Source organism: Amphiprion ocellaris, chromosome 13 (genome assembly GCF_022539595.1).
Source record: "Amphiprion ocellaris isolate individual 3 ecotype Okinawa chromosome 13, ASM2253959v1, whole genome shotgun sequence".
In the NCBI taxonomy this organism is placed as follows: domain Eukaryota; kingdom Metazoa; phylum Chordata; class Actinopteri; family Pomacentridae; genus Amphiprion; species Amphiprion ocellaris.
The window spans coordinates 7688042-7714886 of record NC_072778.1 but is presented as its reverse complement, the minus strand read 5'-3'; the positions used below and the strand labels follow the sequence as shown (position 1 = coordinate 7714886).

Here is a 26845-nt window from a genome sequence, read left to right as displayed (position 1 = left end):
AAACCTATACTCTACGCAAACAGAGTGCCAAAACTGTAGAGGAATGGTTGGACCAATATAATTCAATCATTTCGTCTATGCTAATGCAGTCTCATGCAGCACTTTAAGTCACACAGGAATTTTTGTCCATGTGCGCAACCAAAATTTTTAGAATCTGGAAGCTTTATATGTCATCTATCATGCATACACTGTTACATACATGGACAGGATTTGTCATTCGATGCTTTTTTGAATAACGATCACATCAGGAAATGCTCCAATAACTTGCCATCAAAATCACTGCCAGTTTTAGTTAAAGTACATTTATGTTTCTACGCAAAACTTTTGCAACCTTTAATGAACTTCAGTAAACTTTAAATGGCTGAAAACACATGTAATTGGCATTTAGTACATCACTGAACAATGTTTGTGATTGCAGAGATTGCAGTTTAGTAATCACCCACTCACTGCTGTCCCAAATACACAAACATATTGTCACTTTCTCTCAAAAACACATACAAAAAAACAAGGGCACAATTAGTCACTCCAACACACCCGCTCACACATTTCCTACCTCCACACATCACTCAGTTAACAGCATCCCTGGGGAGCCATCACATGCTGGGCTATTTTTAGAGGATTCATTAATAGCGTGATGAGCATTAACTTCAATCTGTCATAAAAAAGCCACAACGACAATGAAGATGTCACTTGCTGACTAAATGTCAGACTGCTGGGAGGTCCTTATGGGGAATTTATTTCCAGTGCCAGAGTCACAGCAGTTACAGCCAGCAAAGTGTAAAATGAAACTTAATTCTGGTGCCTGGGGAAAGTGGGCAGCAGCAGCAGCAGCAAAAGGAACACAATTTAACATGAACATCTGACAAAAAAGTCAAATGGAAAAATGCAGAAATAAAATTAATCACGTGGGCAATGTATGTGTGCAGAAGTTTCAATAAGATACTTAAGACATACAGTATGGAAGTGTAAATAATTTAAAATTATTTTAGTGTCAGCAGAAGAATTTCTGCTGTTGAGTTTTGAGATTTAGCCTTGAACCACTTTCAAACATGGTGCTTGTCAGGTCTGATCAGTTTTACGCTGGTTTCATTGATCTCATCTGCAGTTTCTTGGAGTTTTGGTGTTACTTATCCCGGCATACATTTTTTATAAGTGTGGTCTTCAACTCGGGGGTTTTCCTCAGCAGGAACTCGGGGCAGGTGCAGGATGACTTCAACATCCCTTTCAGTCTTTCTGTTTCCCTTCTGGTGCTCAATCTGACAGCTTCGAATGCACTGTTAACTCAGAATGTATCAAAGCTGTGAAATAGTAGTTACTGGATGTAACTTCAGTTCAGGATGCAGGAAATGGAACAATGGAGGTTTGTTATGTTGATGTCAATACTGGAGAGGGACAGACTGCAGAAAAACGGTGCTTGTTGTCCTCTCAAAGTTAAATCAATCAGCATCGAGCCCCACAAAGCAGGTTTTTCATTGCATCTTCATACCTATCCTGGATCAGGCATGTTTTTGTCACCCGAAAGAGATTCTACAGGTGTGGTTCTTGCAATAGGAAGGTTTGGGCTTCCTTAAAAATACCCAGAAGTTCCACTACAACTTCTTCTGTAAGATCATGTTTCGAGTTGAGGTTTGTCAATTTTAAACATCTTCAAACATATTTTCTTCCGCCACAGCCATACTTGTAGATGCATGAAATGACATGATCATCAGACTGAACTGCCATTTTCTTTAGTGGTTGGCAGTAGCAGATGCATTAACAGTCGTCATGTAGATCAAAGAGTTGTTACTCTTTTTTGTGGCTGCTCTTCAGTCACTATATTTCCGGCTGTGGTAAATGAAGATGGCATCCACATTTTCATTTACAAAGCTCTGGTTGGCTTGAATATTTTTGAAACCTGACAAACAGCCGCTGACGAGCACCATACAGATCCATTTGAATCACTTACAAAAAGAAGAAATGCAGCAATTCAGAGAACTGGAACCAGTCTATCATTTTCACACGACACTGACAAGATGTTCCAACCTCATCTTTAGTGCAGAAAATGTTTTATACTTTACTTGCTCAATATATTTTAATGACGATGTGCATAAATGTCAGTTTCTTGTGAAAATGGTGCAGAGACATGAGAACTAAGCTGACACTGCTAAGCACAATCTCATACAGAGTCTAATCCAAAGAACTGTCCCTAGGCCATCGTAGATTATAATTTTCCTTGAACCTGAAAAAAAACTTCATTGTGTTTTTCAAAATATGCCAAGATGTTAACAAGACAGGCCTTAACCAGCCCCTTTTGGATATTTTTCCGTTGTTTTCCACATACAGTGTTTAATTCTGTACAGTCTGTCAAACTCCAAGGGAGACCTATGAGTACAAGAGTGTTTTACTTGCATTTTCACGAATTATATGAACATCTCTTCACTCTCTTCTCTCACATGGAATGAGCCTGATGCCTTATTCATATTATTTTCTATTGAAATAGATTTTTTTTTATTGTATTTGCTTCATCAGTCTGTGTGTTTTCCCTTGTTATAAGTTGTCTTTTCCATTAAAAATCCAAACCGAGTTCTCTATTTCCACTATGTCCACAGCATGTAGAAACCTCACAATGACAGCTTTACACAAACCGCTCCCAAGCTAATTAACTGGAGAGGTTATTGTGAGAATTTGCAGTGCTTCCCATAATTTATCATATCTCCTGGAGAGACCTCCCTCTTACTAATCATTCTAATTCTCCCTCATTTTTGGTTTATAGCTGAAATCCACTTTATTTTTTACTAATTAAATTTTTTTTCTCTCGTCCTGGGGTCTTTTACAGTCTGTGGATTCTTGTAGTGTGCACAATACAAATCAACACATGAAATACAAGTATTCTACATAGTGAAACTAATTGATGTTCACAGCTTGGTCAGGCTTTCTTGTGGATTTATTGGGAGACATTTGTGTTACAATAGTGATGATATGGCACATTGTTGCACAGGAGAGAAAAGATATGAGCAGGCAAAGCTGCTGGGCTTGGAGATGTGGTTTACAGCTAAGAGGTGCTCTCTATCTCAGGGATGGTTGGCCGCGAGGATTTATAACCCAGAAATAGCAGCATTACTAATGCAGATAGATCTGTCTTTCATTTCTTTATGCCTCTGTGTTTTAACTGTGCGGTCAGCAGGGTGAGGAGTGGAAATCAAACCACCAGCAAAATGGGATTTAAAGTTTTGACAGTAGCTGGTACGGTTTTTTACTTGACCAGCCACTTTGACCAGTAATCAACCGTTGTGTAACAGCCATGTGAATAAAACAAAACACTTTCTTGACCCAGTGGTCTATCTCACACAGCCACTCTCACTGACAGTTCTGTTCACTCCTCTGTTGGATCTTTGAGAATTAGCTTTCTATATTTGGAAGAGTCTTGTGATCTACTATAATATCAAGAGTCTTATAGTTCATTGCGGTGGTACAAACAACAACTATCAGATGTGGCATCACTGCTAAAATTTGAACAGTTGTTCCACAATGCTGAGATAAGGTAATTCAGTCAAAGACACTGGGTAAAGGAAAGATTCGTCTCACATATCTGGAGTGTCAGTGCTGGATCATTGTCTGACTACACCCATTATCATTTTACTATGGCTTGTTGGCATTTCTTTAAACCAATTACAATTGTCTTAGTGGCAGAGCTAAGCCCAGGATACAGCAACAGTGCCCTTTTGGTGGATTTTGTTTGGACAATAAAACTTTGTCCAAGCAAATGTGTAAGTTTGTCCCAGTAAGATAACAAATGCTGTAAATGTATTCTTTGTAAATCTTAACAACCAGACCTGCCTTGTCATCGTAGCTTGGCATTTTCAGCATGTAAGTTTCTGCTGCTTGGAGGTTGTTGGCATTTCCTGAAGCAAAAAGGAACACAAAGACAGCAAAAGGGCACAATGACGTGTAAAATGCAGCCAATGGCAAGTTTGTATCCACAGCCTACATTTTGTGAGTCAGACAAAGTAATGATGTAAATTTGGCAGGGTTGCTGCTAATTTTTTTCCTAAAATGATTTTTTAATAGTGAAGAGTGCATGAACGCTTACACACTGGCACCGTCAATCAGAATGAAAAAAGCTCAGATTCTAACCTACATAGTTCTTAAACTAATCTAATGGAAAGTCTAGCCCAACAGTAAGAGGACTTTATAGCGTTATGGTTTAACCTTTTCTGGCAGGTCTGACAGGTATGCTATCGAAACCGGACCAATGACTGGAGCGTAAAATGATTGACGTCATGACGTAGCAAATATAACGTAATATGGAAAACAAACTGTTGATACGATAAATTCAAGCATTTTAGAGAAAAAACACTGTTTAAAATATTTATGATACATTTTTAGCCATAACAATTAAGCTAACAAATCATTGGCAGCTCAAAGGTGTTGCAAATTGTTGATGTGGTACAATCCCAAAGAATCTAAGCAGCAACAAGGGTTCTAATAATACATAGATGTATCTAAGTCTTAGTAAAATCCATATGAGAAAACTGGAAAAAACTACAGAACCCTTGTTGCTGCTCAGATTCTTTAACTGTTAGATTCACATGGCAGCAAGGCTTCTACTGAGAGCACTAACAACAAACATACATGAATCAAAATCTTAGAAAAATCAATAGTATGAGAAATTGGAGAAAACAGCAGCACAAAGCATAGTCACAAGTGTGATCAGCAGAATGCACCTGCGTTAGTCCCATTTAATGACATCAAGGAGCCGATTATTCAGAATTTTACTAATAATGCACAGAAAACGCACAGTTGTTTAGACTAATAGTTTCTGAATCTTTTCTGCAAACCATTCATCATCATACTGATGATTTAAGACTTTAAACTTGTGTCTGCATGTGCTTACTGTAATCAGCAACAGCTACCAGGAGCTACAGAAGAAATAAATGAGCAGGCCGCCTAAGATCAATAGCACAGGATGCAATCACACCTGTAGTTAATTACCAACACTTACAGCTGATTCTGGCCAAACTGTAATGGAAAAATGCATGCCGGCTTGCATACTGTAGAGCGACTACCCCATAAAACTGCATGTTACTGGGTTTGATTACATTGCTGCTTCCTGCAAACCATACTGCAGTTCATCTGGAGGAGGACTCCCTGTGAATTTCTGTGACAAGACTTTGAATTGCGTTTTTCTATACCTAAATGAACTGAACTACACCTAAGCGTATACATATAATTGTGTGTTTACATGTAGATTTCCATAAAATTCCATGTGACAAGCAATCTGCATGCTGTAGCATTCTGTTTATCAAAATCTCACTGGATCACGCTGACTTTTAAATGATTCTAAACAGAGGTTCTATAGACTCAGTGGACACTAAATACCGTACTGTGGCAGTGTTTTCTCCATGATAGATAAACTTAATAGCAATGGACCACCCTATGAACTTAATCACTGTGATTCAGATGATCTCCGGCTTTGCACAACTTCAGGCTTCCTAAAAAAACTGGAAAAGATTAAAACTTTAAGTTTGTCTTCACAGTGATTGAATGCAAATCACAGCTGATTAAAGTATGACTTTGTTTGGTCAAGGCCTAACAGAGTAAAAAATGTGTTATGATGTTAGTGTTTGCAGGGTAAATAACCTTCTCTTCGAATACCATCATCATTCAGACAGCTGACGTTAAAATGAGACCACAAATGTTTGCTTGAAAGGTTAATGACTTTTTAGAACCTTTGTCTATGCAGAGATGGTTTAGTGAATAAAATAAATGTTTTACAGCTTTGAACCAAAAAACTAAATAGAAAAACTTGAGTTTGCCTTGCTCCTTCACAAATTATAGAAGGTTTGGTTGGGTTGGATTTAATTTACTAATAGAAACTAAGTTGATCAAATAATGTATAGACAGCGTCCTTGCTAAGGTGCCCAGTAGCTAGTTTTACCAATGCAACTTTCACGAATTCAAAAAATGCACATATTCATTCATTTGATGTCACTGGGACCATATTTTGACATACTACTCAGCTACTGTAATGTGTTGAGCTGTCAAAAAATATAAGTTCAATCTGTTGTTAATGATAGAAAACTTCTTGATAAATAAATGATTATATTGTTTGAAAGTTAAATTGCAAAATTGTATGTCCTTCAGAGAGTCTTTTTTTGTCGCTTGGCTCTTCTTTAGTTTTCAGAATACTACTGTATTTCACTGACCTTCACTGCGGTTTGCACAACCCCATGCCCTCGAGGCTGCTTGGCTCAGAGTTTAGTATTCATATCATTTCTGGACTGTTTACTGTGGAATTAATGGTCTGTTGTCTCCCATCAAACTAGTGCAGCCAGTCCTTCGACGGAACGGACAGCTACTTACACAGTGTCCTTATGAAGAGGGCAAAAACAGAGCAAAATAACACTGTCTGTACTGGGCCGTCATACCCAGAGCAAAGGCCCCGCAGTCAGAAAGCTTAAGCATTCATTGTCTGATTACATTCTTTATAGGACACACTCCTGCGCTGGGTAGCCAGGTTCACACTGTGACCTGGCAGCCTCTAAGGAGAGAAATAAAACAACGGATACAATGGACATAACAATGGCTGCTTGAGGGGAAAAGGTCAGTTTAATGGAATGAAAACATGCGACCCAGAGGCTTAACTGAATAATATGGCTGCTAAATTTAATACAACAGGGTATAATTTGAAAATAGCTGTTGCGACTGCATATTAAATAAGAAGTGGCTTAAACAATGGTGGATGGGATAAAGTGGTGGTTACTAGCTGCCACTGTGATTTCCTCACATTATAATATACACGTGAATTCCACTCGTAATGTCAGCAGCTACTGAGAAACACAATTATTTCAAAATGTGTAGCGCTGTTGTCAAGGGGAAATAAAGTACAGTATGTGTCAGGATACATTGTTTTGACCCTATACATTTCAGTCAGCAGATTTATTGTCCGACATACACACAAAACAAGCTGCTATGTTGTAATCTTTCTGTTCTCGTGAGCTTTTGAATACAGGTCATTCAGGTCAGACTGGCACTAAAACCCACATATTTTTCTGATTTGTATTTATATGGATTTGTCTATGAAAAGTCAGAGAATCCCATTCTGTTTAAGGCCTGCATTAATAGTTTGTTGTTTAATTTAGTGCTTACAGTATTCTCTTATATTTTCTACACTGTAGGTGGCACTGCTATAAAGGTGCTTCACGTACCATTTTGTTGACAATCATTAAGTTTTTAAATAGTTAGCAATTCTATTTATTTTAACGTTAGCACAGTGAGCACAGTTATCATATTCTTATTGAGAGATAGAATAATAGAGGGCCAGTTCCAGCAGTGTGAAGCAGGGAGGGGCTGAAAGTCGACTGTCCTAGCCTCGCAACTACAATCACTGAATGCGGACCATTGTTGGAGTTTGTAAAAGCTATGGAGCCACCAGACCATGTAACACTCCCTACCCAGCCCCCAGTAGTGGCCTAGATTCTGGGGCACTGCACTAGTTCGATGCTCTTCTTCATCTGCTGTTGTGGGGTTTCCACCCTGAGGGAGAGTTTCATGTGTCATTTGGCTTTTGCTCAAACAGGAATTAGAGCCTTTTTCAAAGTTGTTAGAGGTAAATCTTCCTCCTGCTGTGATGGAATTGTCCCCTGTGGTCAAAAAGAGGTGCAGTCTTTAGCCACAATTGGAACTAGTAGGTCAGTTAGACAGTTGCTGATAGCAGAGAAATGTGATGATCCAGCACAGTTTCTCAAAGTGTCCTGCTGAATTGATAAAGGGCATTTTCAAAGGCCTAGTGCCATTTTAAAGTGCAGCTAATATCTGAAATTTAACATTAAATATTTTGGAACCAAGAATGTTTGAAACTGATGAAAGATTTCTATACACGTTTGGACAACCACCTGTCCTGCAGCTGTAGATCCCACAGTGAATTCACCTATAGTCACAGCTCTACGTTTGAGACATTCCATATAACTGCCCAGCAAATTTGAAGGGAACTTTTGAAATGTCGCAAAAACTAACAAGAAGATGAGAATTAGCCTCGGCTCCATTAACTGCTTTCGAGTAGATAAAGAACCAGGCTGTGATTTGTTTTCATAAGGAAAGATTACATGGATGTAATAATGACAGAAGACGGCTCAAAAATCTTGCAGAAGAAGAAACAAACATTTAGGGATCTATGAGAAAAAAATGGAGAGATCTTCAGGAATTGCTTTCAAATGGGGAGTTGTAATTATTCTGTCATGTCAGTTGGTATTGATCATATTTTATGCTGTCCTAAAGAGAAGACCACAGAAGATCAAGAAGCAGCTGGTTAGTCACATAAGATAAATGTCCAGAACTTGTTTTTAAAAGACTCCTACTATGCTCATAACCTATTTTTCAAAAAAGTCTAAATCAATTTCAAGTTTGCGTAAACACCTGCAGTTTGCATTCACTTTCTCTAATATGATACTTTAAATATGTGCATGAAAATACACTGAAGGAAACATGTCTAGTGACATTTGAAAAAGAAATGACTAAAATGCCTCTAACTTAAATCTTGCCTTTGCTGCAGTCAAGCAAAATTCATGGCTTTTTTTGTTCAAGTCGTACGGTAAAACATATAAAGAACCTTTTCAGCCCAAAGAGATGGAGATATTTACCCATCACATGTGATATATAAGACAAATTTAAGGTGAAATGAAGGTGACTCCAGGGGGGTTGAATTTCCCTTGGCCAATTCTAACGTGTTTCTGTTGCCTACATTCAGATGCTGAAAGCTCCATTGAGAAAATGGGCTTCTTCAGAGAAATTCCCCCCACAGCAGCGCTCATTTATTTTCTGCTATTCACTGGCATGCCTTGCTTGTCATTTCAAGTTTGCCGTTAGTTTGATCATTTTGCACCGAAACACAAAAATATATGTTTTTCTCTTTTCTGTCACTTTTATCTCATTTATTTGCATCATTTCTCAAATAAAAAAATCTAACCACGAACTTAAAAAAAGACAGGCAAACCGAAACTAAAGCAAACGTTACCATTCTGATGAAGTAAGGTGGACAGTCGTGTACTACACAGCTCGTTGCAAAGTGTGTCCTAAAAGAGTCTTTGTTCAGCCACAGATTCCAGTGACCTTGCTGGACACCAGCAGGGAGAGGAAGTCAATGAGAGACAAAGAGAAAGAGAGGGAGGTGGGTAGAGAGGCTGAGAAAAGAGAGAGGGAACTGAGGGCAAAAGAGGAGACAGAGGTAGGGAAAAAAACAAGAGGGAGGCTGCTGCAGGAAAATAAGAATGAAGCATGAGCTTAAGAGATAGAGTAGTGAGAGAGGGAAACAATAAATAAAGGTCTGAGCAAGGGAGATATATAGAGAAATACAGGTGTAGTGAAAGAGACTGATGAAAACAGACCAGGCAGAGCTGAAAGACGAATGAGAGTGAGCTAGAGAGGCAGAGGAGAGTAAAATATGGGCTCTGGAATAAAAGACAGACAACCAGAGGGAGGGGAAAGTGTGTGCGAATTTGTGTATATAAAAAAACAAAAGTGACAGCATATTTATGAAACTGTGCACTTGTGAGTGAGACAGAGACAGGGCAGGGAAAGCGTCTGACAAAAGGCTTTTGTTGTGAAAGTGGCCATTTTGAATCTTCCCCTGGTTACGGATGGCTCCACTTCACTGTGTCCCAGCCTAGTTGTTTGGCCTAGTTTCTCATTAAGTCTCCACCGATACGATCGCAGTGTTTACTCCGTTAGCCCACTCACTATTTATGGCAAACATAATCACAATTCAGACATGTCACAGCTTGATGCCACACAGCTCAAAGACTATCTCTTCCAAGATACCATAGCAACAGTTTTGCATATTTTAGCCTGCTGACTGTAAACTGTATGGAAATAAGATACATGACAAGCATCTTCCACCACCACAACAGGTCAAAAGATTGTTAATTAATTTTAGTCAGATGTAGAATACAAACTGACTGATTATTCTCACCTTCATTATCAAATAATTTTCCAATTATTTTACAAAATGAGGGTAAATTGCTTGTTTTGTCAGAGCAACAGTTCCTATCCCAATAATACTAAATTTACCATGAGAAAAACTAAAAGCAACAAATTCTTTCAGCAAATATTTACCTTTTTTTTGACTGATTCAGCAAACCTAACAACTGTTTCAAAACAACTCTTTCTGCTCAGAAATGCCGAACAGAAATGGTGACTTATTGTTGTCCTGAGATTGATTAGCTTTCATTGCTGACAAGGTTGCGCATCGAGAACCGGTTCCAAAATTGTAATCCCAATTTTACTGGCTGTAGTTTCAAATGAACAGTGTACTACAAAAACCTAGAAACATCTACTAGGACAAACATTCAGTGGTCCCTGCGTCAAACTAATGTAAATCACTAGACAGTTTTCCAATTTTATAGATATATCCAAAAGTTTGGGCGCAAATTTTCCTGATCTGTGAAGTGAACATAAGTAAATACATATCTGACAGCAAACATTTAAACACAGACACAAAATGTCAGTGAAATTTCACTGAAGTGCATTTAAAGTAGTTGTGGCATCTGCAAAAGTTTAAGAAAAATTCTACACACTCATTAGGCCTTAATTAAGTCATTAAGAATTGTCAGCTGATGGCAGTTTAGAGCTAGATAAATTCTCAAACTCTTCACTAAACAACTATGGGCTCCTCTAAGCAACCTACTGAAGATCTCAAAATGAAGCTAACTGATGCCCAAAAGCAGGATAAGATATCTAAGTGCGTCCAGCTTGCAGTATCCACGGCCCAAAATATCATTCAGGGCATCTATGGAAGTTAAGACAAGCGCTTGAAGACCAAGAAAACCTTCAGATAAAACTGAACATCTTCGGGGCAGAGTGGCAAAGCAAAACCACGTGTGTGTGACTGCAGAGAACCTAAAAGAAGCTTTAGTTCACATCACTTTGCCTGCTACCTCACAAGTATGCAAAGCAACATCTGGAAGAGCCAGAGTCGTTTTGGAGGCAGCTATCCTGTGGTCATATGAAGTTAAATTTGCGCACTTGGCCACAATCGCCAAAGACCTGTTAGAAGAAAAAAAGCAGCATTTGGTGAAAGGAATACCTTGCCAACTTCTAAATATGAGGATGGAAATATATGCTTTGGGGTAGTGTGGCTGCCAGTGGCACAGCGAGCGTTGCACAGATAGAAGGAAATCCTGGAAGCAAATTTCATGCAGTGAGTCAAGAAAGTGAAGCTAGAGAGAAGCTGGCTTCTATGACAGGACAATGATCCAAAGCAGGCCTTAAAAACCACATTTACTACTTCAAGAAGCTTGAGTTGAAGCTTTTGGAATGGCCCTCAGTCCCTTGACTTGAACATCTCTGACAGTCTGTGGGGAGATCTTAAAAATGCTCTGCCGTGACAGTTCCTAAATCAGACAAAACGACTCTTAGCTGGCTGCAGAAAGTGTTTACAAACTGTGATATCTGCCAGAAGGGAGTTTCCAAGTACTGACTCAGGAGGGTGCCCGAACTTCTGCGTGTGTTTTTTAAGTTCTTTAAATAAAAAGTGTATTTATGTCTCAAGAAATGCATTTTAATGCATTTTCCTGCCAAGAAAATGACACTTATGTGTAATTAAAAATATCTTGACTGTGGACTTTGGACGAATGTTCAGACAAAATATGCACTTTACAGAAAAATTGTTAGAGTTTTGGGAGATGTTTTGTGCTTTTTTGGCATTTCAGGCTTAAACAATTCTAACTAAGGGTTTCGTTAAGTCTACTCTGTTCTGCTCCATCAGATATTACTGTATACCACAATTTTTGAAAAGACAAAGCATCCAATATTGTCTGTTGTCGATGTAAAAACACACACCACAATCCCTAATGGGACCCAATATCAGATTAGGCAGCGTAGCCCAGCATAGATTTGATTATATCCGCAAATGAAGAGAGACTACAGCACTGGCTGGTGATCACAGGACTGAAAAGACGAACTGCACACCCCATTGTCTTCATACATTTGCGATAAGCCAATGGATGAGGCATAGCCTGACTTCGCATGCACTGCAGCCTGCACATACAAGCTGTTGTCATTCCTACACAGAAGCACAAGCCCACACACAAAGACCTCTGCTTTTTATACAATGAGTCACAACTCCCTGATTCATCTCCATTGATCTAAACCTTCCCAGTGGCTTCTGACTCAGTCCTTTTGTCGTACCTTTCTGCAAGTCATCTTAGATCATTCATAAAGCTGCTTATTCCACTGATGCATTTCCATAAAGGAGATTCGTTGCATTATACAACTCTGCCTTAAGACTTTTTGATTCAGAATTCATTGTACAGAAGTGTTTTCTGACCATCCTTTCTGAAGATAATCGCTCCAAGAACTACAACCACACTCACTGCACACATCAGTAGCAATAAAAATATACATGAACACTCTCAGACATGGTGCTACGGTAGCTGTGAGGTGATGAGCTGAAAATTCAGCTGGGATGAGAATGAGTCATGGAAATAGCTTAATATTATGGGCTGTCTTTCCCTTGATGTTGCTCAAGCTAATTAAGCCTTGTAGTGAGCTACTCAGGTCTGTTTGAAGTAGCCTATGCAAGAAACTCACTTTAATGGTCTGCTTTATGCAATTCTGTGTTTTCGCATTTAATCTGAATATGTTGACAACCCAGGGACCTTAGATTACACAGATAGGGCTTCAGAGCTTAATGAAGATACACCTGTATTTCTGGCTACAAGTTTATTTTCAAAATGCTTGAGAGAAAGAATTATTTCCTGAGAATCATCTCTTATTATCTTAAAAACGCAGAAAAAAACAGCCTACAACTGACTACTTGCTGAAAAAAATACATACTTTTGAAAAAAATGTTGACATTAATAATTTAACCACTTAATGTAAACCGTTTTGGGGCACATTTATGTTTAATACACAGAGTGTTTTCCAACTTTCTGTATAATATTGAAAACAGTCATTCAGTAGATGTTGGGTTTCATGGGTTGGACAACACCTGTGTTAGCACCTGGCCTTCATTTTGATGTCAACTACACACCTGTAAAGATGACTGTATTTTGCACAGTTGTGATGCCATCAGGTCTGCAATATCGATCCCCAACCGACAGACAAAAACAACAATATCTTCCCAACTACTCAAAACCGCCATCCTCACAGCTCTTGCTCAGAACAGGGTGTCTCCAGGACTGCAATTTGCTATGATGACACACACACACATACACACGCACACAACTTACAAATTGAAAACAACACCAGCTGTGCTACCACGGCTGCTAATAAATAAAAATTACAAGAAAAGTTTTGCGCTGACTTTCAAGGAACTGAAACTAGGTCCACAGGTGCACTCAACAGAAGTTGCAAAGACAATGTAAATGTAAATGTGGTGGTGCACACTGACCCCTACTGTTTATGCCATGTTATCACCCTGCAATGTAAAATTCACCCCATTGATGTCAGAGCAGCGGGGTCAACCTGTGACTTGTCCTGTAACGGATAGGTGACAATATTTATGTTTGCTGATTGTTTTTAGGATTGGAGTTCTGTGTGCGTATTCTGCCAACCAGAACCTGAGCTCTCAGGTGAAGAACATCCGGCGACTGGTCAACAGCAACATGAGGGACCTGCACACCTTCGCTAATGACACGCCAATGGTGAGACCAGCAGTTATCACAGTTGTGTTATCAGAGTTGTATCGTATGTGTGTAGACCACAACCACTTTGTGTTGTGTCTATTTACATACAATATAACACAACTAAGGATGAGGATAAATCCCAACTTCAGATTATGTATTCTCAATGTATTCTCTGTCGTCAAAACAAATGTAATCCTTACAGTATATTATGTAGCAGTGATAGTCAATAACATATGCAGTAGTATGAACAATTATTTGCATTTTATGTAAAACAGCTACCCTACTAAATGGCTATCGATTACATTTAGGCTAGTTAAGTCATTTGGGTAAAGCATGAAAAATGGTTCAGTCATGGTGGAATGAAAAAGCAAAAACTTCAAATTCACTCAAATGAGAAATATTCCAAATATATGATTGCATTAGTCTTTAAAGTGTATGTAAGAATCACTGTGCTTGTGTGTGTGTGCACGTATTCTGTGGTGAAACAATTACATTTTCTAGTCTTGCCACCTTCATGTAATCCTTTCAAGGTGAGAAGAGAGACTTTTCTCACCTTTTGTGCATGCAACAGCTGCAAATTTGCTTTTTGAAACTTGGTTCTTATACCATGAAATTTCTAAAGCTCAGGCTTTCAGTCTCACTCTTGTGGGTGTTATTTGTTGGTGCTTTGAGTATGAAGATCCAGACAGGCTCTCAGTTGGTTTAACATTACACATTAATGGAGGCTCGCCTCATATTTCATCATTTTCTCCATTTCATTGTGACAACAGAACTGAAATTGTTGTTTACTTCAGAGCGTTTGTTGCTGTCTGTGACAAAACTAAAAATATGTTTTTGTGTGACTCTGTGCAAGATTCTGCTCTGTGTTTCCTGTTTGCAGCAAATTGATTACCTAATATCCCAATACGCCACCGCCAAGAACAAAGTCATCTATGACCTAGATAGTAAGTAGACCTTCTCTGTGCCTCTGATAGTAAATTAAGTGGACAGAAATGATTCACTGAGCTCTCGGTTGTATATGATGCTTATTATCTGAATTTACTGTGTCTACTTTCCATGACTTGTTTTACAACAGACCTGTGACATAACTAGGTCTAGATTGCTACAGCGGTTACTGTTAGGGAAGATCTCTTGAGTATTCATCCTACTTTTCTCCTGCAGGCAGATATTTCCTGAAAGCTGAGACCTGCAATAGGCAGTGCTAGGATTTTATACTTTCAGCTAAAAGAAATGTTGTCTCTCTATACCAGCCAACCATTATTTCTCAAGTTGAGAGGGTTCAATAGCAAGCAAACCCTGGGGAGGGAGAAATATGGGCAGCAGTAACACAATAAGAATGACTTAGATTTTTCCTGTTGATGTTTTGCTGTTTTTTCTGCAGACATAGGTCCATTATTGGGTGGAAGGATACATGATCAGTTGGATAAGGAGGTCCATCCTGCCTTGGACCAGGTGCTCAATATGGCTGGAGGTACATCCGCTCACTTTTAATTTCCTCTTTCAGTTACAATCAGGTTATAGCTAAAAGCAGGCAGCAGCTGCACTGTGAATATTGCAATATAGTCTGTTATTTCATAACAAGATAACTTAGTTTAAAAACAAGCAGGATTATTACAATGTGAGATTTTTTTTCCCCACTACAGGTGTGGTGTTATATGATTTTTAAAATCTATTCAAGATTTAATCAGTTGTTAAGGCTAACATTTGCTGCCATGATTACAGTTTTAAGAGTCTAATTTCAGTATTTCCTTTAACATGTATTATATTTTAAGAACCTTTTTTTCTAATCTTTATGTTTTTATGAAGTGAAAATCGAGAGAGCCATCAAAGGTAACCCTGACTTTGTAACTGATGGATGTCTCACAATCCTTTGACCCCTGACTTGTGAACTTTGACGCCAGTGTTGCTCCTGTTATTTGTTCCCTTTGTTTTGTTCTTTGAGCACTACGACCCGAGCCCTGATCTTAATGAACAACAAATCATCTCTTAAAACTGCACTATGCAATGTCTTACTTGGTGACCATAAAGGTGATATGAATTAAGCACCACTTCTTGATAACGTCTTCTTACGTTTTTCCTCACAGATTCATGGGGAAGAAAGAAGGAAATATATTTTCAGGGCACATTCTGCTATCTTTAGGCAGCTTTCCACTGCAGGATCTAGGAGGCAGGTGCAAGGTGCTGTGAACTTAGACAGTAATGGTCCTCTAATCAGCCCATTTAGCCTTTTTTGTTTCATTGCAGTGTAGGATCCGACGGCTTTGACCACGATGTCAACCCCAAGTGCCCTGAACAGCAACAAATAGTAGTTACTGGATGTAACTGTGATTCTATTTAGACAATATTTACAACAATTGAGGGTTTAAGATAGCCTATATGGTGAATTATAAATTGTTGACGGCAATGTTAAAGAGGAGAAGTCTTTAACTCGACAAGGACATCAAGAGAGTAAGAAAAAAAAAACTCATGAGAGCTCATTGTCCTCTCTGAAGTTAACCAATCTGTGTTGTCTTTACTGAGTTTAACAAATCAGCATCAAGATCCACTCTCTCAGGAGTACCTAGCTTGAGCAGCAGTATTTTACTTTTCTCCCCTAAAACGACCCTAAAAATATCTTGTAAATGGGCGGTTCCTGTAGTCACAACACAATTCGATCTGGCCTAAAATAGCCCTCAAGTTCCTGCAGCAGAAAGTACCTTTTTGTTGAGTCTGGCACAATATACATTTTAAATTTTATTTGCACACATTTACCACCTCCAGCATTCATACATGACATTGTGCTTCTATTGTCACCAGAACATTTGTTTTTATGGGCAAATAGAATGAATCTGAAATGAATTTTTCCCCCATTTAACACATATAAACAGATATGATTCTTTCCATAAAAATCTTGCATAGTGCAGTTTTATGTTAATGGCATCTGCTGATGTTGCCAAAACCCTAAACCAACATCAGCCTGCACTTAAATATCTCCCTCTATACTGCAACTGTGTCCTCCCAGTGTGAAGTGAGCATAAAAATGTATGTTTGTGTAACCAGTCATGTTACTTTAGCTTTTATCAGAAGCAACAGTAAAACACACCACTACGTAAATTAGCAAATCTTTTGACTATTCAACTACGAAAGTATTATTTGGTTAATTTATGCAATAAAACAATCTGCTGTACATGGATGTTCAACTACATAGAATATACAAGCTTGTTGCAAAGCAGCAAAAAAGAAGAAATAGCAGTCAGCAAGCATGCCTTTAGTTCTTGAAAAATGCCTGAGAACAGATATAGCTGTGATTATAGTTTGTGTTTTTAATGTCCGTGTCCTACTGGGTTCCTACTGGGGCTGAGCCGAGTGGTGAAAGGATCTTAATAGCTAGCATGAATTTATTAGATAAAACTGCCTGAATGCTAACCCAAGAGCATTAACCCAAGAGCATTAATTACAAAAAAATGTGCATTTTTTGTAGGGCATGAGAAGATGTCAATATGGTGTCTTCTCAGCTTCTAAGCATTTAGCTGTGTAACAGGTCATTTACTGTTTTCGCTACTGCATATTTCATACCCCTGCTCAAGGATGACAGAGTTTTTGCATTCTTTATCCTGTTTAACTTTAAAAGTTGCCTGCAGGCTCCTCTGTGATTGTTAACTAACACTGGCTGCTGTCTTGAGATGCACTGCATTGGTAAAGAAATAGTCAGTTACTGAACAACAACATCTTTTTTATAGAAACTAACAAATTCACATTATTTACAGCGTTTCTGTTTGCTTGTTGTTTGCCAAAAGCAACACAGGCAAAAATGTAATTTTAGATGTTAAATATTCACACCTGCATATACATACACTATACATACATTCCCAAAAGTCAAAATCAAGCACCAGGGCTTGGGCCAGAAACTCATTAGATTTACTCGGCTCAGGCCTAGTCCTTACAGTGAGTGAAGACTGTGTTCCGTGTCAGTCTGTATGTGTGTAACATAAGCATATATTACAGGAGCTGTCCTTTTCCTGTGTAGTTGGGCCATTTTCTTAAGTAACAGATAATATATGATAGTACTGCTACACCAGATATCAACACTCTTTGACTGTTAGTGTAAAAACTTATGCAAAATATTTGTATACCCCAGAAACAGCAGCTTTATAGATGACAAAAATTTGATTTTACTGCCCTGAATATAAATGTACATTTACACACTGTCACAGAATGTCCAAAGACAGAACTAAAAGATTTAAATAAAATATAATTCTTTATGAGTCATTTTGCAGCTGAGCTGCATAGTCTGGGGCAAATGGAAAAAAAGCCCTTCCTGACAACTCTTTCAATCTTAAATTTAACTTTAAAATATACGTAAACTAATGAGAAATGTTGGTAAGACGCTCCAGCTTTATCAATTACCACATAACTAGTGTTATATTTAAGCAATATAAGTTTGCAATGCAACAGTGGAAATTGTCTGACTCCACTGTTCTACATTTTCGAACGGAGTCCTTTATTTTATCTCCCGTCTGAACAGGAACCCAGTCCACTTTCCATACCATCTGTGTTCTCCTTCCTTTCAGCCATGCGAGAAACAAAAGAGGCCCTGGAGAACGTTAGTGTGTCTCTGGAGGTCCTCCAGGAAGGAACAGGGAAACTCAACTTCAACCTGAGTTTAGTCCGGACCAGTATCAACCGAACCCTCAACGACCCCGGCTGTCACGACGAGGAGTCAGACGCCACCACTGCCCAGCTGTGCCGTAACATCCGCCAGTCACTGTCCCAGCTGCAGATTAGTGCTAATTTCACACGGGTATAAAACTGAGCACAACATACTCTGATACATTGATTATTTGTGGTATTTACAAATGAATGAATATTCGTCTTTCTCAACTACGGTGTTCTGTGAAAACACGTTCAAATGTCAGTTTCATTTGTTTGGCATGTGGTTTGAATAAGTTTGAGTAAATGAAACAAATGAAACATTAGGGGTAAGATTTGGCAGCTGCTGTATTTTAGCCACAGTTAAAATCCGAGTTAAGTCACTTAAGGCAAATTAGAAAGAGACGTCTTCATAGCAAGTATGAACAAGAGCAATGATTACAACGAGCAAAACCATTTTCAGGTTTCATATGGGTGCCTGACTAGTGTTCTACGACAAACATCAATTGTGTTGTGTAACTGGTTCTCAAACAGTATCCTGTACAGTGAAATAAATACGTCTTGCACTTGCTCATGGCAGACTTTCTTTACTACATTATTGTAATTCAGCTGCTTTTGGAGGAAGATATTAGACTTGATGTCCTCCTGATGAGGAAAGAGACAGGGACTACTCACTATCGATCGAGGATTGTTACATTTTAATTATGTCTAATTTATCAATGCTTTACTGTGTGTTTGTTTTTTAGCTACCCAATGTGAATCCTCAGTTGGAAAAGGTGAACGATGTATCGAAAACAGACCTTAGCACCATCGTCCAGAGGGTGAGCCAATCTACTTTACTTTCTTTCAGCTGTCATTTGAATTGCCTTTTAAATTATATTTTAGAAATCTCAGCACAACAAAATGGAACGACATGTTCCAAGACACTGCTTTTCTCCTTTCACAGGGCTTCTCCTCTTTGAACAACACACCACATATGGTGGTCGAACAGACCAGAAGTGTCGTTGAGAGTGAGTGACTTCTAAAGCCTTTGTCGGGAACTGAAATTTTATAACTCCTCTCCTGCTATGTGTTAAAACACTAACTGAACCACAGGGATTTTCTATTCTTCTCTTTTATTCTTCTACCTTGTAAGCTTGATGAATATTATGTGGATTTTATGTTTAAAGCTGCATTTCAATGTCAGTCTAAACACAAATTTATATTAACATTTAGAATGTTTGCCATCTTTCATCTGGGCAATGCGGTGTCATTTGATATTAACAAATTACAAACCAAAAAAACTATTAAAACCTGAGCAGATTTCTGATGCAAACTGTACTTTTCCAGTTTGTTTACTCAGATTGTTTATTGAAATATTGGATTGCTCTGCATCTCAGATGTACAGAATCTGGTGGATGGCATTGGCAATAACATCAGCAGCTTTTCCAAGGCATTCCCAGTGCAGAGCTGCCTGTCCAACTTCACTATCTTCGTTAGCCATGCGCATGCCAAGATCGAGGACTACTACCCTGAAATTGACAAGATGGATTTCTACAGGTATGCTGACCTCCAGACAAAAATTTTTAAAATCTTACCAATAAATTTGTGAGAAGGCTCTTCACATAAATCAAACCCAGTAAGAGACAAGGTAAGAGAACTTTTTTTTTTTTAAAAATCAGAAGCTGCATGAGGATTAAGCTGAAACATAGTGCTGGGGCTATTTAGTGGAATACTTCAATGTGTCTGATACTTATCTTCCTGCTGTCTGGCTCGACCAAACATTTTCACAAGCAACTACAAAATGAATGTAGTATTAGTCTGTACCAATATTTAGAATTTCATAAATTCATGAATTTATGAAATATTCATAACACTTCTGCATCAATTTAATTTAAAATGTGCAGCAGAGGGAACCCCAAGATATTTTATCAGATGTTTTAAAGATGTTTTTTATTCCACATATATTGTACCTGATTTAAATGTACGTGCAGTTTAATGAGAGAGCAGGCAGAGCTTCACTGTCAAGGATACTTTGGCAGGAAGCACAGATGCTTATGTACACTCAAACTGATATTTTATACAAGTTATGGTAGGCCACCTTCTGTTTAACTTTGCCTGCTGCTTACAGGTGGATTGGCTGTATTGCTCTTTGCTGCATGGTGGTCCTGGTCCTGGCCTTCAACTACCTGGGCCTGCTGTGTGGCACTCTGGGATACGACAAACATGCCTCACCTACAACACGAGGCTGCATCTCCAATACAGGAGGAACAATGCTTATGGCGTAAGTCAACTAAACACGTGACAAGTCAGTGTCTAGTCGTGTTATGACAGCAAGTAGCATCTTTGGCACTACAATTTAGCTATTTACTGTACAGTTATAATATACACTTCTAAAAGGTCAAGAAGTCCAGAAAGCATAATCGTAAGCTTAAAAAAGATATGAAGGCCTGTGCCAAGATGTGAAGTTGACCAAGATATTAAAGAAAACTTATCCAACAAAGCATAATAGAATTTTACTGATATACTTTATGTGCACTACTGTTCAAAAGTTTGGGGTCACTTAGAAATATCTTTATTTTTGAAAGAAGAGCATTTTTTTTCAATGAAGATGACATTAAATGAATCAGAAATACAGTCTAGACATTGTTAAAGTGGTAAGTTACTATTCTAGCTGGAAACTGCTGATTTTTAATGGAATATCTCCATAGGGGTACAGAGGAACATTTCCAGCAACCATCACTCCTGTGTTCTAATGCTACATTGTGTTAGCTAATGGTGTTGAAAGGATCATTGATGATTTGAAAACCCTTGTGCAATTATGTTAGCGCATGAATAAAAGTGTGTGTTTTCATGGAAAAAATTAAATTGCCTGGGTGACCCCAAACTTTTGAACAGTAGTGTATATAATCTTGTTCCCGTGAGGTTACATTGCTGTAACTTGAAACAATGTGCTCTCACAAGAAAGTTATTAATTCACAGTAACACAACAAGAAATTTTCTTTAAAAAGTACCACATTTATGGTGCCCAGACAGCCTCGCTGGCTGAGCGGGCAACCCACAAACAGGGGCTATAGTCCCCGACTCAGCAGTCATGGGTTTGAATCCAGCCCATGGCCATTCACTGCATGTCATTCCCCCACTCTTTTACCCATGTTTCCTGACTCTCTCTCCACTGTCCTATACAGTGGAGAAAAAGGCCAAAAAAAATAACAAAAAAAAAAGTACAACATTTGGTCTTGCTTGTGTTGTGTCTGAGACACTGACACCGATCAACCAAAATAACCTAACCCTGCAGCTGCTCCTACACCTTTTAATTACCACCTTCCTCCTATAAAATGTTCACATTAAGCTGTCACTACATTAAGCTGTCACTATTAACTGTGACAGAAAATTTCAGGCACCTCTAGCCCACCCTTGCCCTGATACCGCTGCCTCTCCATTTGTTATTATTCTATACTACGGCTGTACCTGAGAGTCTGGTCTGTTCTTCTCCATAGCGGCGTTGGATTTAGCTTCATCTTCTCCTGGGTGCTGATGGGTGTGGTGACCAGTCTCTTCCTGGCGGGAGGGAACATGGAGAAACTTGTTTGTGAACCATTCCAGAGCAAAGAGCTCTTCAAGGCAAGTCATACAATCAGAAATGGCATATTTATATGCAGAAATGATGCAGAGGTCAAGACTTCCGCCAATGTCAGGTACAATCAGGCACCTTTACTGGAGAAGAAATCATAGAGCCTACATCTGGCAGAAATTTGACCTCATTCTGGACCCACATTTTTTGATGTTGTATGGACTAGGGTCCATGGTATCCATATACGTAAGGTCCTAAATGAGCATACTACATTTAATTTAGTGTCCCTTAGGTGGGCTCATGAGAACACAAGAACAGCAGCTGTTCCCATTTGCTTTTGTTTGCATTAAAGCTGGAGTCAAGCCATCCACAATGCAGAAAATCAATTTTTTACTCAAGTTTACAAATCCAAAAAAGCTATGTTTTAGCAAAACATGTCTTTATTTAATCAATTCTGACTTTTTTTTTAAGGTTATTAGGTATCAGAACTGTCAAACAGGATGGAATGAAATTTGTTGGATCCAACAACAAATTAGCAAAGCTGTTGAAGCTGACACCTTTGGAAGCATTTTCACGTGTCTCCCAGGCAATTTCATGTTTTCCATGAAAACTCACACTTTTATTCATGTGCTATCATAACTGCACAAGGGTTTTCTAATCATCAATTGACCTTTCAACACCATTAGCTAACACAATGTAGCATTAGAACACAGGAGTGATGGTTGCTGGAAATGTTCCTCTGTACCCCTATGGAGATATTCCATTAAAAATCAGCCGTTTCCAGCTAGAATAGTCATTTACCACATTAACAATGTCTAGACTGTATTTCTGAATAATTTAATGTTATCTTCATTGAAAAAAAATGCTTTTCTTTCAAAAATAAGGACATTTCCAAGTGACCCCAAACTTTTGAACTTTAGTGTATATTCATTAGTTCATATATTAGTTTATATTTCATATTAGTTCAACCATCACAACAGAAATTTGTGAACAGAGCATGCATGCTTCTTTCAGTTACATCCTAATTCACTTTTACACAACTTTAATCCTACAAAATATACAACTGCTACTGTTACTTTAAATCAAATTGTCCATAATTTTGATTAAAAACATACAAATATATATTTATATCGGAAAATACACAGGCAAAACTGTATCATAATTCTGCTTTGTTTGTTTGAGTCAAGTTTTTTTTTTTTTTTTTCAATTTGCTTCCCATTAAAACGACTGATCTCACATCCTTGTTCCTGCTCTCGAATTGGGCAGGTTGTGGACACCCCGTATCTAATCCACCCAGAGTGGAAGAACTTCATCCCTGGCTACATGTACAACGACTCCGACCTGGAACTGACGGCAGAGAGCTTGTACAGGCAAAGCAAACTCATTTTTATGTATTTGGGTGACAGTGTTATATTTCACAAGATGATTATTCTCCTCACAGCTTTCTGTCTTCTTTTATTTCATGTTTAGTTGGTGTTACAGAAATGAATGGATTTAGGGGATTTTTTAAAAATTCGGTCTAGTCTGTAGAATTACTGGATAAGGCAGTAATTCACATTTTGCTATTTTTTTTAAATTTTGTTCTGGTGCATCAAAGGGTCACACATCAAGCATCTAACTGAATATTTTATTTCCATTGATGGGGATGCAAATGAGAGAGAGTTGCTATTAACCTGGTGTGGCTAATTAGCATCATTGTTCTACACTATCTGTGCTGCTTTTCTGCAGCCTCTTTCTCAGTGATTACACGAGCTTTCATCATCCCCCTCCAGTGAGAAGCTGCGTATCTTCAGTACACTGAGATGGCAGACCAACAGTCATTATATTTCCAAATACAGCAGTGTTGCTTCGACAAGTCTTTGCCCATTAAATTTCAAGCAGTGTTAATGTTGTGTGCAGTATGGGAGTGTATATGGTATGTGGCAGCCTGAATATTATCACAGAACATTTATCTGCAAGCTATTAACAGACAACTCTGGCTTTTGTGGTACATTATACTGTTTCCAATTAGGGAAGTCATGTACTTCCAGTCCGCTTCACTTGGTGGCAGCAAATATTTTCATTGTGACTGAAACTTATGGACTGACATTTCTGTTTCCCTCTCTTTTTCTCTCTGTCATGCTTGTTTATTTATTTGGATTTTCTTAGTACATGCAAGCAGAACAAAGGCATCTACTCTGCCTTGCGTCTGGACAAAGTCTTCAACATCTCCTCTTTCCTGAACACCACAGTGGTTAGTAACCTGGACACACTAGAGGTAGCATTCAGAAATAGGTTCCACTTGGACTATCATCATCTGTTCAGTACCCAGTAGGGGGAACTAACTGATATAGATATTATCTGAAACCAACCAAAAGTGAAATCTTTCTACAAAACATGCTCCATTTATTGTGAAAATGCTCAAGATAAATGTATCTACCTAAAACAAGATGCATAATATTGACTTCTGACGATCAATTTGCTGATAGTATTACAACTCTGTCTAGACAATACACTCACAGGCAGTTCACTTATCTCTTAATCATATAATAAAAATATCTACATAAGAGAGCTCTGTTTGGTATCTGAATTCTACTGTCTAGCAATGTAGTCTAATTTCACGCTATATAAACTATACTCTTCATTCATCTTCATCCAATCCATTTTGTAAATGTGTCATATTTTTGTCTCTTTCGCATATATTTTAAAAAGTGTTGCAACTCAGACATGCACCAAGCGACCAGAAATCTCTTGGTGACGGCACTTCATTAGCATTACCTAATAATTCTTTTAGTGCCAAACTAAAATGCGTGCCAACAGCTGATAAGTTCAACGTGCGTCAGCCTTTACCTCAGCGTATGTCTGAGATGTGACATTGATGTAAGTTTCTATTTCTTTTTGACCCTGAGCCAGACATTGCTGCCTTCCCAAGACATGCAGCACTTTCCTGCCAGCTGGCAAGACAGCCTTGGCTCAATATCACCAACAGCTGATATGTCCCATGCCTGCCTGTTTCTGGACACTGGTCATTTGTCTTCATTAATGCCTGCAAATGTTTAAAAAATCCAGTCTGCCACTGTGGTTATTTTATCACGTATCACTTGTATAAGCTATTAGTAACCAACCTAAAAAAGATAAAACACTTATTTAAAATTGCTTCTCTTTAACTTTGCTGGCAGATTTGTTCACGTTAACATCAAGTCAACATGCTTTTTATCCTATCAGTGCATTGCTAGTCTGTATTAGGTCACTGTGAAAATAGAGGACACTTAATTTTTAAAAGAAAATGACCTGCAAATTCATACATTACTCAGTTTTCACTCTTTCTTGGTCACTTGCATTCAAAAATGGTGCATCAGCTTGATAGCAGAGTCATATTTGCCAGCATGTTATCACAAAATCTGAATTTGCAACACATTATTTTGGCCAAACCCTCAGGACAATCTTTTGATTTTCCACTGAATATCAACAATGCACCGTCCTGTTCTTGTGTATTACCACATTTGCTGTTGCCTAACAAGAAAACAGTGAAAACACATAAAGCTGCATCACCTACTTACTCAGTAGGAATCGTTTTCCTTCAGCCTTTGGGACAGTTGTGCTAAGCCAGTATGTCCGCATTAAAGCTGCAGTCATTAGCATCCACTCAATTGTACCAGTCCCTGGGAAAAAATAGAGTTGTGTTTGTAGGATTTAAACTCAACACACACGTATACCACACACAAATACCTGCTCACAAACACAATATTCTAGGGGACCGCTGGCTGGGAGATAACATTAGCCCTTTTCCTAGACAGCAGTTAATGTTACTAACAGCTCATAAAGCTGTCCTGCTGTTGGCCCTGCTAAACTTGTTAGTCTGAAGCATTTTAAGCTAAACTGAAAGATGCAATTACTATTGGTAGAGTTAGAAAAAGTTTAATGTAGGCAATCTTGTAGAAAGTTTTGGAGACGGTGACAAATGCTCTGCCATTGAAAGGACAATGATCAGACATCGTGTCCAGCACACAGACACTCCTTTGACCTGTGACTTTAAAAGGTCACCTTAAAATGCAGCTTTATTCAAAAGACAAGAGGCCACAGATGGCAAGAGAAAGATGAGAATGTCCACCATGTTGTTTACAACTTCATTTTAGTCAGCTATGTCTGAAACATAGTGTCCAACAACATGATTCAGTCCCCAAAAATGCCTGCCAACTTCTCCAAGTCATTCAGCAGGAAGGAGACAGCACAGACAACCTCATTAACTTTGCATAGTAGATGTACAATTCATTACTGACTCTTGATTTCTGGTCTATGACTCCACTCTCCATCTGCCCATTATCATGTCCAAGGCGCTAGTGGTTGGGCTTGTTTGCTTTATGATGCCTGTTCTGTTGTTGAGATACTGTGTGTTAGAACAACAAATATTTATTGTTTTATTTTATGGATACTAAAATTGATAGAATTCCATTAAATAGTACATACTGCAATGATCTTTATATACAGTGTACTTTTATTACATTTACCAGTAGGGCTGAATGACTTGGAAAATCTGCAGCTGCATTTTTTTTTTTTTGAAATTTTTTTTTGACAAATGTTAATGTTGAGCTACAATATTTTATTTTTTTTGTTAAACTTGTAATGGATTTAAAACATGTGATGAAGCATTGCCTCATGAAACACAATCAAAAGTGAGACTGTCACAGACGGAGGACAGCTTCAATTTGTAAAACTGTTCACGGTAGTTTAAACTCGGGGTCAAGCTGGTTGCAAAATGTATGAGGTGTGGCTATTAAATAGTGAGACTAGGCTTTTGTCAGTCAAACCACAGCATGCTTGACTTGTCCATGTAGTGCACATTGATCACTGGGCAAGTATAACCAGCCTTGAGAGTTTCAGTTTTGAAAAAATAAAATTAAAAAAAAAAGAATTACAGCATTAGCCACACCTTGTTTTTGCCAATTGCATTGTTCCAAATTGAAATTTCAATTTGAAGTCAAATTATTGTTCTTAACAGGAATTTGAAAATACAGTGCTGATGGAATTACAAAAAAAACCTAAAAAGGGCTTGCAAGCGGATTTCACCAAGACAGAAATGAAT

The 26845-nt window shown here is 38.3% G+C and overlaps 1 protein-coding gene across 19 annotated transcripts in view; it reads left to right on the top strand.

Annotated features, from left to right (window-relative positions):
- Nucleotides 1-26845, top strand: part of prom1a (prominin 1a) — a 102052-nt gene that overhangs the window by 58154 nt on the left and 17053 nt on the right. For 14 of the 19 annotated variants that reach the window (XM_035954878.2, XM_055016822.1, XM_055016824.1 and 11 more), the window contains 12 exons: nucleotides 13499-13619; nucleotides 14482-14545; nucleotides 14983-15072; nucleotides 15408-15431; nucleotides 18152-18381; nucleotides 18977-19051; nucleotides 19177-19240; nucleotides 19610-19769; nucleotides 20341-20493; nucleotides 21710-21833; nucleotides 23050-23153; nucleotides 23932-24016. In XM_035954878.2, the coding sequence (XP_035810771.2) occupies nucleotides 13499-13619; nucleotides 14482-14545; nucleotides 14983-15072; nucleotides 15408-15431; nucleotides 18152-18381; nucleotides 18977-19051; nucleotides 19177-19240; nucleotides 19610-19769; nucleotides 20341-20493; nucleotides 21710-21833; nucleotides 23050-23153; nucleotides 23932-24016 (1294 nt within the window). The remainder of the gene's footprint in view (nucleotides 1-13498; nucleotides 13620-14481; nucleotides 14546-14982; nucleotides 15073-15407; nucleotides 15432-18151; nucleotides 18382-18976; nucleotides 19052-19176; nucleotides 19241-19609; nucleotides 19770-20340; nucleotides 20494-21709; nucleotides 21834-23049; nucleotides 23154-23931; nucleotides 24017-26845) is intronic. The other 5 variants (XM_035954888.2, XM_035954886.2, XM_035954881.2 and 2 more) reach the window with 1 other exon arrangement.